Here is a 12,563-nt window from a genome sequence, read left to right on the forward strand (position 1 = left end):
GAAATGTTTCATTTTCTGCGAACAAGCGCTGCCAAATGTGCACATTGGTGCAGCAGTTTGGCTCTTCCAAGTGTTTACTCCCCTCTCTGAGACGCTGGCAGTTGGACTGGGTTGTTATTAAGAGTGCTTCATCTGGCTTTGTGATTACAGCTCTGACCAAGCTGACAGACTGCAACCCCACCGACAAACAGCATGCAAATGATTCCCACACATGAGCATGCATCTGCGCTGCAATACAACACACATACACACACACACACACACACACACACACACACAGATATATGCACCAGGCACACATGAGCTGTATGCGGGGGAGTGACACACACACACACACACATATATACTGTCACACTCGCTCCGCAATTTGTCACACAGTGCTGCGCCATTAGAAATTTACACCTCACACTTGACACACCCCCCTGCACCCCAACACACACACACACACACTCACACATTGAAAACACTTCCTCCTTTCCTGTTTTTATGCCGTTGAAAATCGAGAACCCAGCAGGGAGTGAAGTGGGCCGGTGGAGGGGTAGGAGGGTGCAGGGTGGAGCATCTGGAATAACACTCACCCGTCTCTCATATCGCTGCTTTCCCTCTGATCTCACCCACACACACTCACACACTCACACACTCACATACAGACTGTCATTTCACATACCCGCTATCACCACCACCGCTTCTGCTGCAGCCCCGCTTCTCTTTCCGATGAGATCAGTGCGAGTGGTGGTCTTGAAGTAGACCCCATCTGGTATGTGTGTGCAATGTGCGTGTGTGTGTGTGTGTGTGTGTGTGTGTGTGTGTGCGCGTGCGTGTGCGTGTGCGTGTGCGTGTGCGTGTGCGTGTGCGTGTGCGTGTGCGTGTGCGTGTGCGTGTGCGTGTGCGTGTGCGTGTGCGTGTGCGTGTGTGTGTGTGTGTGTGTGTGGCAGAGCTGGTGCCATCCTGGCTGGGACACTCATCGTTTGGGGAGGGGGTGGCTGGCTGCTGTCCACCAGTGATCTACAGTACTGTACTGTACATCGACACTCTCTCACTCACTCAACCACACACACACGCACACACATGGGTGGTGGACTCGGCCCTGCAACAGCAAGCTGCTGTCGGTGCTTTTTGGCTTTTAAAGTCAAAGGTCATGCACATGCAGATTCACTGTTGATAGATTCTTTGTTTGTTCATCGTCATGTTACTTTCTTAACTGGAGACAGTGATTCCCAACCTGGGCATCAGGACCTCCCAAGTAGTACTACAATAAGTCTGAGGGGTCACAAGATGGTAAAAGCAAGAACAAAAAACCTTTCTGTTACCCGTACTGCATGTATCTAACTTTTCTGCAATTTATTTCTTCTTCTTGTTGTGAAATATTTGTTGTGAGTACCTTTACCTTTTCATGCTGTACAATCCTACAAATCAAACTTGAGAGGAAAAAATAACGTTATTGAACTGCGCACATCTCGCGTCAACGTTTTTATGTACAAATTGTCTGTATTTTTTTATCTTTCTTTTATTTTTCAGCATTTTAAAATGTTATACATTTTTAGAGGGCTGTCAAAGTTAACGTGATAATAACGTGTTAACGCAAATTCGTTTTAACACCACTAATTTCTTTAATGCAATCGATCTTTTGGATGTTGTAGAGGGATCAGTTTTAAAGCTAGAGTGAAGATACTGGCATCATATGAAACTAGAAAAAACTTAAGGAATCCATTGGTACCCACCATGTCATACTAGGTTGTCAAGAAGGAGGCTAAATGGTAAATGGACTTGCATTTATATAGCGCTTTTCTCAAAGCGCTTTTACACTACATGTCAGCATTCACCCATTCACACACACATTCATACACTGATGGCAGAGGCTGCTAAGGTGCCAACTTTGCCCATCGGGATCTAATCGAAATACCCATTCACAAACCGATGGCTATGCTTTCGGGAGCAATTTGGCGTTAAGTGTCTTGTTATGTGACCTTCTGATTGGTGGACAACCTGCTCTACCCTCTGAGCTACAGCCGCTAAAGGCTAAATAATGATTCTGACCCCCAGATATGTGAATGAAAATGGGTTCTATGGGTACCCACGAGTCTCCCCTTTACAGACATGCCCACTTTATGATAATCACATGCAGTTTGGGGCAAGTCATAGTCAAGTCAACACACTGACACACTGACAGCTGTTGTTGCCTGTTGGGCTGCAGTTTGCCAAGTTATTTGAGTATATTGTTTTATGCTAAATGCAGTACCTGTGAGGGTTTCTGGACAATGTCTGTAATTGTTTTGTGTTATTAATTGATTTCCAATAATAAATATATACATACATTTGCATAAAGCAGCATATCCCACTCCCATGTTGATAATAGTATTAAATACTTGACAAATCTCCCTTTAAAGTACATTTTGAACAGATAAAAAATGTGCAATTAATTTGCGGTTAATCGTGATTAAATATTTGAATCAATTGACAGCCCCAAGTTTTTAGTAATAATTTTTCTCACTTTACATCTATATTTCATTCAATGTATAAATGTATGTTTGTTGCATTGAGAGTGCATGAAAACTAGTTAGCAAGGAAGCAGTGAAGTCTAAACTGTAAGCTACATTAATGGATAAATTGTTAAAATAGTTAAAAGTAAAAGATAATCAGTTGAAATAGTTGGGTAAAAGTGCCAGTGCTGTATTTCCAGGATTGTGTGATCATCACAGCAGTGTAAAGTGTTCATCAGAGGTTACATGTGTTTAGTAATTTCTCCTTTAAACACACTGACACATTATCCTTTTGTCGAGGCAGCAGATTACCTTGAAAGTCATTTTTTTTCAGTTTTCACTCCACCACCATTTATTACTTTTTGGCACTGTGGGGCTAAAGCGGTTATTAAGTCATGTGGCGCTTACACGACTTCTCATTTCAAAGAAAAAGCATGGACAAATTAAACTGTGACTCGGGTTTATTTAGTCATTAAGAGGGCTTCATGTAGTTTGACGCCTCACGGTGGAGAAATTAGCCTTAAATCTGTGGCTTGTTTTAAAATCCTGAGGCTGGTTTGGATTACCGTCTGTCAATCAGCGGCGTACGTGCAGCGGTCTGTGTTTGCAATGTGTGAGGAGGGTAGACAGTTTGAGTCTCTGCAGGCTGCGTTCAGACTATATCAATATGATTGACAGCGTTAATGGTGTGATAATTCCACACATCAGGCAACTGAAAAGCTTCATTTCACAGAGCGGTTTGGATAATCAGTCTCTGAAAAATAAACTCAGTTTTTCCTCTATTCGCTCCGTCATTTTGCTTTTCTTTTCTTCACTTTCACGCCTCCTGCATATTAAGCTCTCCCTCTCTTTTATTTCTCTCTTTCCTGCAGGATGAATGCCGTAATTTCATGAAGGTGCTGCTCAGGAGACAAGGAGGCCTGTTTGTGTGCGGGACCAACGCCTTCAACCCGCTCTGTGCCAACTACACTGTAAGTTCACCATAACATAATGGTTTGGTTTGACGTCACTGATCTGTTCTTCCTAAACAGAGGCCTCGCTTCCGAACATAATCAGTACGTCTGTTCAGGTGAGAATGTACAGCTTGATTAGAGCTGTTTGTTCGGCACTCGAGGCGGTGTCGACTTCCTCCCCAGGACTTTTTTTATCCTTGTTGTCTGGCGGTTTCAGTGCCTTGTTTTCCCTGAGATACAACAGTTGTTATTTCTCGGTGGTTAAACTTTGCGGTCTGCCGAGCTTGTTATCGTTGAGAGTCAGAGACGGATAATCAAGAAGAACACAAAGAGGCGAGAAGAGGAAGAGGAGGGTGGAGAGACGTGACTTGTTTGCCTGGTTTGATTTCTTTGGCTACATTTAGTGGTTAAAGGGGCTCTCTGTTAGAATCAGAAAGTGCTTGTTAACAGTGACACCTGTGGCCGTGAAGTTGACGACAGTCAGCGTCCTGTTGCTCGCGACACACACGAGACTGAACGTGATTGACAGGCATCATGTTGATTAACATTAGCAACATTAGCAGCTAAAACCACAATATCACTACATATTTCACATGCTTGGCAGTAATGTCACCAAACGAAGGTCCCTCCACGAACCGAAGGCCCGGCCGACGTTGATCCTAGTGTCAACTTTTCCTGCTTCAGCCTCCTTACCGTGGTCAGAAGGACCAATGGAGACACCGTAGTTTTGGTCTCCTGGGATCAATACGTAGGACTGACATTCATAATATTGGAACCGTGGCTCGTCCACTCCTCCAGTGTGACTGATAGCAGTTAGTGTGTGTTAGCATCACAGCGTTAGCCTCTGGACAGCAGCAGTAGTCTGAATCACTTCACCGGCTGTGTGTCTCACATACTCGCTGCCTTGAAAACCAGCTGCACACGGACCACAGAGAGATGTGCCGAGGCTTTTCAGGTCGGGCAGAATCTAACGTTAGCATTATCTCTGTTGATCCGGTTGGTTTGCTTGCTTCCATGGCTGCCGAAGGCTGTGTTTGCGTGCCAGTTTGTTTTATATGTGGCAACAGGGTGTTGAAACGGGCAGTGGACGGATCACACAGGCCAAAACAAAAACAGACGTTCTGGACCGGACTGGAAATTTCATAGAAGAACATAATGGCTGTAGCATTATTGTTGGAGAAGCCAGATGTTTCTTTAATCTCTGATGGCATATCATGGTCATTTTATGATTTATTACAGTAAATATATTACATATTGGTTCTTTAATCCCACTGTCACTTCACTCAGCAGCAGGGAAACAAGACACATTTCTGCACAAACTGCAACTTTCACTGAGCATTCACTTGATATTCTCAAAGCTAAACTAACTCTCTTCTGCTCCACTAGTCGCTCGTTGTCTCACACACTCGCTGATAGAGGAAACACAGAAAGTCGCAGAAGGTCTTATTTTTTTAGGTTAGGTTACAACCTGTTCACACATTGGCAATAAAAAACAATTTACACGTGTTCAAAGTTACATACAGTCCCTTTAAGAAAGCAAAGCAATCACGCAGTTTGAGGCAGAAGTTAAGAGACAGCAGAGTTCAAGCTACAAGTGTAAGTGCTGACTGACCTGATTCTAACATTTAGCCGCAGTGTACTCTGAATATTCCCTCCACCCCGCCAAAAACATATTTGTCAGAAGGTTTGTATCCATCCCGACAGAGCAGCTCACCTGAATCCTCCACCACGCAGCCAAATGTGCTCCACTTCCCGACCACTTCCCTGTCTCGCTCCATTACTGTGACGATTTCAAACTTGTGGAAGGAAAAACTACGCATAAATATTAATCACGGACTCGGCTGATTTCACATCATTCTGCAGGAATATTAAATGAGCGATGAAGGCAGTTGAGTTGGAGAAAGTGAGTAGAGGGGGGAAAAAATCCTTTCACTATCAAAGGCTTTTTCAGATAAGTGTTATTTTCAGTCTCTCACATTTCAAACATAGCGCAACAGTGGGACACTGAGACAGACGTACCTGGCCCATTATCTGTCAGCAGCTAATGACGTTCTACAACAGAGTATAACACACCTGTCTCTCCGTGATAGGCTGTCTGCTTCTCAGGGGACTAGTTAGCGATGCTAGCTACTGTTTTATTTATAGCTGTTTTTTTTAATGAAATGACACCAATAAATTATTTCCTTTTCAGTCGTGGACGAGAATTAGACTGTGCTGTTGAGATTGTTTGCTTTTGGCTGCCTTTTAAGTGCATCTGTTTGTAAGTGTGTAATAAAAGCAGAAGAGAGATTTCACTGTGTATTTATGTATGACTTTATGTGGGTGTATGGGCCCCTGTGTGTGTGTCTGTATGTGTGTGTGTGTGTGTTTTATTTATGCATGAGAACGGGACTCTCTTGTTGTTGCTGCTGTGCCTAATTGGCACCAGTGAATCATTAGTTTGCACTTACGGTAACGCTCCCTAATTGTTATTCTCTTTGTGGCTTGTTTTCATAATGCTGCTCAGTAGACGCATTCATATTATTTGGAGATTGCTGATTGATGCGTGCATCTTTCTGTGTGTGTCTGTGTGTGTGCGGTGTTACAGGGAGACACTCTCGAGATGGTTGGAGACACGGTCAGTGGTATGGCGAGATGCCCCTATGACCCCAAACACGCCAATGTAGCTCGGTTTGCAGGTAAGATGCACCTTTTGTTTTAGTTAGGGCTGTCAGAGTTAACGCGATAATAACTCGTTAACGCAAGTTGGTTTAATGCCACTAATTTCTTTAACCCATTAACGTAACTTGCAATTTTGAGGTTGTAGCGAGAAGTTAGAGTGAAGATACTGGCATCATATGAAACTAGTAAACCTAAGGAATCCATTGGTACCAACCATGTCATACTATGACCTACAAGAAGGAGACTAAATAACGCTCCAAACTTGCGCTAAATTTTGGCGAGGGAAAACTGTCATGGCCATGGGGTCCCTTGACCTCTGACCTCAAAAAATATGTGAATGTAAATGGGTTCTATGAGTACCCACAAGTCTCCCCTTTACAGACATGCCCACTTTATGATAATCACATGCAGTTTTGGGGCAAGTCATAGTCAAGTCAGCACACTGACACACTGACAGCTGTTGTTGCCTGTTGGGCTGCAGTTTGCCATGTTATGATTTGAGCATATTTTTTATACTAAATGCAGTATCTGTGAGGGTTTCAATATTTGACATTGTTTTGTGTTGTTAATTTTGTTGTCATATTTGCCCACTCCCATGTTAATAAGAGTATTAAATACTTGACAAATCTCCCTTTAAGGTACATTTTGAACAGATTAAAAACTGTGTGATTAATTTGCGATTAATCGTGATTAACTATTTTAATCGACTGACAGCCCTAGTATCTCTACATTAAGGTAGAATGTGTTTCACAAAGTTAGATATGACAAGGAAAACAAGTCTGGAGTAAACTTAAGTTGCGTACATATTATCTTACCATAAACTGAGAAATAATTGTTTTTTGGTGATATAATTTAAGAAAACAATAATTTGTGCTCAAATAACAGCTGTTATACTTCATAACTGCTTCTTCATGTAGAAATGTGTCTGTATGCTGCTCTGGGAGAAGAAAATTAGATTTGTCCAGTGTGTGATCTCGGAGGAATACAAAATGAGCATCAATTTGTTTTGTTTTCACGTCCTTTGTATTGTCATTTTGTGATCTTACATAAAAGATTCAAGACAGCTGACGTATATATGAATGACTCACAATGACCTGAAATAGTTGTTTGAATATAAAACATTCTAATTGGCATGCTTTTGGGAATTTAACAATCATGCGATTAAAGCTTCAGTAGGCAGTATATTTTTGGTATCATTGGGCAAAAATTCCATAATAACCTTTCAGCATATTGTAATTCAAGTGTTCTGAGAGAAAACTAGACTTCTGCACCTCCTCATGGCTCTGTTTTCAGACTTTAGAAAATCAATCTAATTTGGCCAACCACAGGTCATTTCAGAGAGAGAGCGTTCCTATTGGCTGTGCTCCGGCTGGTTAGCGGTGCTCGGTATTTTCTCAACTGATCTCAACATGGCTGCCGGGTCACAAACTTTCTCATTTTACAGCTAAACAGTACACTACAAGATGTTTCTGAAAACATTTGAGGAGAGAAATAGGCATTACAGTAACAGAATATTGATTCATATTTGATCAGCGCGGCCTAGTTTGACTGCTTGATCGGAGTTCGCGAGTGATTGACAGCTGCTCAGAGACAGCAAGGCTCCAGCTCGGCTCTGATTGGCTGTTTTCCTCCGGTCTGTGAAATCTTGCAGATGCTGTTAGGAGCACCGGAGGACACATGATTTTTTTCAGACTACCTGTCTCATGCACTACTGTCAGGATATAGTGACCGTTTTATATATAACTTTTTTTTAATCATATTTGTTACAATTCTAGCCACTGCTGCTTTAATCCCAATTAAATATTTGAATCAATTGCCAGCCCTAGTTTTAGTCTTTACTTCCTCTCCTGCACGTGGATCAGCTCTGATGAATATCATTGTTGAATGTCATTGAATGCGCTGCATTCAGCAGCCTCAACAAAACAGAGCTATTGTGATTGTTTTTTTTTTATTCATCTGCTTTGTTTACTTCATCAGATTTAAACACTCCACTATAATATAATCAACACTGTTCTGTGGCTGAAACTGTAGGGAGCCATTACTGTTCAGCCATCAGCCCATTATCTGATATTAGCTAGAAGTAAAAATTTTATTTTTTTGGCGTGGGAGTGATGCAAAGTTGCAATTATGTTTCTGCAATTATATTGTTGACTGGTCAGTCATGTTATGTTTATGATGCAGGAGGACTTTCATAAAACGTTCACGCCGGCTTTATTGTTTGTGGTCATGCTGTTGCTTTGGCAGACTGCCTAACTCACCAGTGTTTCTATGTGTGTGTGTGTGTTTGTGTGTCAGAGGGGAATCTGTTTACAGCCACAGTGACAGACTTCCTGGCCATCGATGCAGTGATCTACCGTAGCCTTGGGGACAGTCCCGCTCTGCGCACCGTCAAGCACGACTCCAAGTGGTTCAGAGGTACCTACAGACATGTGTGTGTGTGTGTGTGTGTGTGTGTGTGTGTGCATCAGACTGGTGTTTTGAGTGTGTGTGCATCCACATCACTTAGCAGCATGCGGGATCAATACATGTGTCAGTAGCAGAGCGGCTGAGTCAGCAGCGCCCTGACAACTCCATGTTCAGGTCACTGGACACGAAGCTGTCAAACGTGCTGCTCCCTGACAGAAAATCCACATCACGGTCAAACTTAACGAAGACAACGAGACAGCGGGAAAAAAAGAAATGCATGATATCAGACACACAGGTTGTAGCCGGTCCCGGGTGTAATAGCGTCCAAATGCGTAGCGTGAAACCCGAGTTCTCCGAAACATCAGGGAGTCATAATGCGCTTATTGTTCGGTGTGAAATCCCCTTTCACCATGTAATGAAATTAAGCGTGGCCTGTGCCTCTTTCTCACTGCCCTCATGTTACCTCGGTGTCGTGGGAGCGAATGATGCATTTGCAAATGGAGACACTGTTTTCTGTTTGCTCTCTGATGGTCCATCTATATTTTATTAAACCTTTTTCCCCCCTTCTCTCTCTCAATATAGAGCCGTATTTCGTCAGCGCCGTGGAGTGGGGACCTCACATCTACTTCTTCTTCCGAGAGATAGCCATGGAGTTCAATTACCTGGAGAAGGTATAGAAGTCATTCTGATGAAAACGTATCCTCCTGGACCTGTGAACTCACAGCATTCACACGGAGGAGCTGCCGGTCCATTCAGGGCACCTTTTTTAAAAGGACTGTAGAGGATGTGTGCTTAAAATGCAACACCACAAAAGCCGCTCTAATATCTCCCTGCTGCTATTATTTGAATGTCAATATCAACTCTTCTCCCTCAGCTACACTGACCTTTCATCCTCATATTTGTTTGCCTGCATATCTAATCCGACAAATCACAGTCTGAGTAAACAATTCATGTCGGTATTAACCTGAGAAAAGCCTTTTTTTAAATAGCTTTGTATATTTCCTGCCCTTACCAGAGCTGGGGATATGTCTTTATGGAAAAAATATCAGCATCGGGATCTTCTCTAATGAATTAGCAATTCACATTTGGGGAGAAGTGCTTGCACAAGGTCTCCGGGTTTGACATGTTTACAGAGAGCAGAGTAAATGGATACTTAAACAGCATCACCGTTGTGTGGATGAGGCTGTTCAAAGAAGCAATTTTGAGATGCGCTGACATTTTTATGAATAATTGATATTAGGTTTACCATTATAAAACAATGATCTGTCAAAACAGGGTTTCCGCATTGCAAATAGCATGCAAATGACTCTGTAAAGATCACCCTGAAGTTGGAGAGAGCTTTTAAATATGCCTGTTTGAAGATGAAACCCCAAAGCTTGCTCCCCAGCGTATCATCGGAGTTATATGTGAGACGCTGCACACCTGTCAGTTATTTTCTATGCCCACAGCTGCTTCTCTGTGCCTGATTACTCACAGGTGGTGGTGTCAAGGGTGTCGCGGGTGTGCAAACGTGATCTCGGCGGCTCTCAGCGTGTCCTGGAGAAGCAGTGGACGTCGTTCCTGAAGGCCCGTCTGAACTGCTCCGTCCCCGGCGATTCCCACTTCTACTTCAACCTGCTCCACTCCACCAGCCCCATCATCAGGATGCATGGCAGGGACATAATCCTGGGGGTGTTCTCCACACCAGCAAACAGGTACCACATACTAACATAAACCTTTAAACAAGCTACAAAGCACACAAAATATGCCTTCATCTCTCTCAAAAATGTGCACACAAGGACACTCAAGATCAGTGCAACCTATTTTGTCAGTTGTACCTCCAGAAGCCTGAACACCGGCATCTGATTCAACTGTTTATCCGGCTCGTTCTCATTCACAGGGCGCCAAATACAGACACTTTGTCACGGCCGTCGGCGTTTGATACCGCCGCACAAGGCACCCCTTAGCGCCGGTATGAAACACACCAGGCTTTCCATTAACTACAATGTGAACCCGTCCGCGTCAACAGTAAATGCTCAGAGAAAGTACGTCGGGAGTGACTGTGGTGACGTAGTTTAAAGAGCGAAAAGACACACTAAGGGCGGGCTAGAAGGGAGGTGTATGTGCCCAACAACACAAGGCTTTCATCCAGGACACCCCTGTTCACGTCTCCTGTAGACTAAAGTGACGCCAAGGGACGTGAGTTGGGATGAGAATGTGCTGGTTTATTTCTATTACTTTTAGCTCTATTTTAACCATTCATTATTACTTTTAGCTAACTATTTGAACATTACTTTAAGTTATATTTCAGTTAGTTCTTTTAGTTATCTTTCGATTCACGTTTACTGGAGCTGTTTCAACTGTCACTTTAAGCCAACTATGTTTTAATTAACTATTTGAACTTTTCCATTCATTCATTTTAGCTATATAAGTATTTTAACAACTTATTTATTACTTTTAGCTATTTGAACTTTTAATCCATCGCTTTGACTAACTATTTGCATGGTTTATACATTATAGCTACAGTATATTTCACCATTTGCCCAAAAACTGTATAGCTAACTGTTTCAACGGTAACACCTTCTATGACGCCCGTCTCATTATTAAGACTCATTATGTATTATAATCTGCGTATAGCACTGTATAATTATAGATATAAGCACTTATTAATGTTCATAATGCTTTCTAACAATAATAATAACATATTATAAAGCATTTTATAATGACTAATAAGGTCAAGTATTATATATATAATACTTCATAATAGCTGGTCACTCACTGACATTTCTTTGCAAGGATCATAGTGTATTATAATAACCATAGTTGTATACATTATTATCTTTTTATAATGCATTATAATCACATTTATAATGCATAAGAATGTGATTATAAGTTATTGTAAGTGGACATTGTTTCCTTTAAGTAAAGTAAAAATACATTTTTACAATGTTTTGTGTTCTTTCATTGATTTAATGATATTTTTCACTTAGAGAAACTTATAATCACATTATAACAGTGATTATAATGCATTATAAAAAGATTATAATGTATTACAAGTATGGGAATTAGAATACAAAAAAATTAAAAAGAAGTATTATGATACTTGACCTTATAAGTTTTTATAAAATGCTTCATAATGTGTGAATATTATTGTTATAAAGCATTGTGAATATGTATGAGAACTTATAATAATAACCTATAATACATTATAAGTATGTTTATAATGCATTATAGACATAGAAAGTGTTATCGATTCAACTTCTCTGCTGGCTTGCTAACTAGTTTGCACGCACTCTCAACACACGCTGTTCCAGCTGACAATTTTTCCACGTAGCCCAAAGCAAGTGCAGACCTGGTTGACAATCACTGCTCCAGATCAATAATCAACCTGTGTGCCTTTCAATAAGCTTTATTTGTGTGTGAATGTGTGTATACGTGTGCATACATGTGTGACTTTGAGGGCTGAAGTGGAGGGATTTCAATCTTTGTCCTCTCTGGAAAGAGAAAAGGGGATTCAATCATACCGAGAGTGTTTTTTTAAGAAACACACAGACGTGGAAACATCTTGACGTACGTCCCGTGGAGACTGAGATAGACACCCATTGTGAAGCAGCACTCACACGGCTCACCTTGGAAATTCAGTGGACCACCACAGTTTGTTCCTTCACCTATGAAGTTGGAAAGAGCAAGGCTTCCTACAGGCCGATTAAAGCTCCAGAGAAATGAAAGAGGCTGCGTGGAGGTACAGAGGTCAGGATTGTGGGGTACAGAGTAATTTAAGACACATGGAACGCTTTCATTGAGGACAAAAGGGTGATCTGTCGAAAGACGAGATTAAATTGAAAAAAGGTGAGAGGAGAGGAGATGTGCCTCCTGGTAAATGGGGGATTATTGAAGGAGGTGGGTATTTGCAGAGCCAAAGACAACACAAACAGCAAACCAGAGAAACTGAACGACAGAGAGTGTGACAAAAAAATATGTATGTGAGCTATACATACACTATACTTCAGATCCTTTCAATGCAGGAAATATAAATTAGTTTCTACATCAGAGAGGCACTAATGTTCTAAAGTGACTCAATCTA

At 41.7% G+C, this 12,563-nt stretch overlaps 1 protein-coding gene across 2 annotated transcripts in view; it reads left to right on the forward strand.

Moving 5' to 3' along the window:
• Window positions 1–12,563, forward strand: part of sema6bb (sema domain, transmembrane domain (TM), and cytoplasmic domain, (semaphorin) 6Bb) — a 190,727-nt gene that overhangs the window by 115,520 nt on the left and 62,644 nt on the right. For both annotated transcript variants that reach the window (XM_074635872.1, XM_074635871.1), the window contains 5 exons: window positions 3,353–3,451; window positions 6,021–6,111; window positions 8,390–8,509; window positions 9,083–9,171; window positions 9,977–10,194. In XM_074635872.1, coding sequence (XP_074491973.1) covers window positions 3,353–3,451; window positions 6,021–6,111; window positions 8,390–8,509; window positions 9,083–9,171; window positions 9,977–10,194 — 617 coding nt within the window. The remainder of the gene's footprint in view (window positions 1–3,352; window positions 3,452–6,020; window positions 6,112–8,389; window positions 8,510–9,082; window positions 9,172–9,976; window positions 10,195–12,563) is intronic.

This window comes from Sebastes fasciatus, chromosome 5 (genome assembly GCF_043250625.1).
Source record: "Sebastes fasciatus isolate fSebFas1 chromosome 5, fSebFas1.pri, whole genome shotgun sequence".
NCBI lineage: Eukaryota > Metazoa > Chordata > Actinopteri > Perciformes > Sebastidae > Sebastes > Sebastes fasciatus.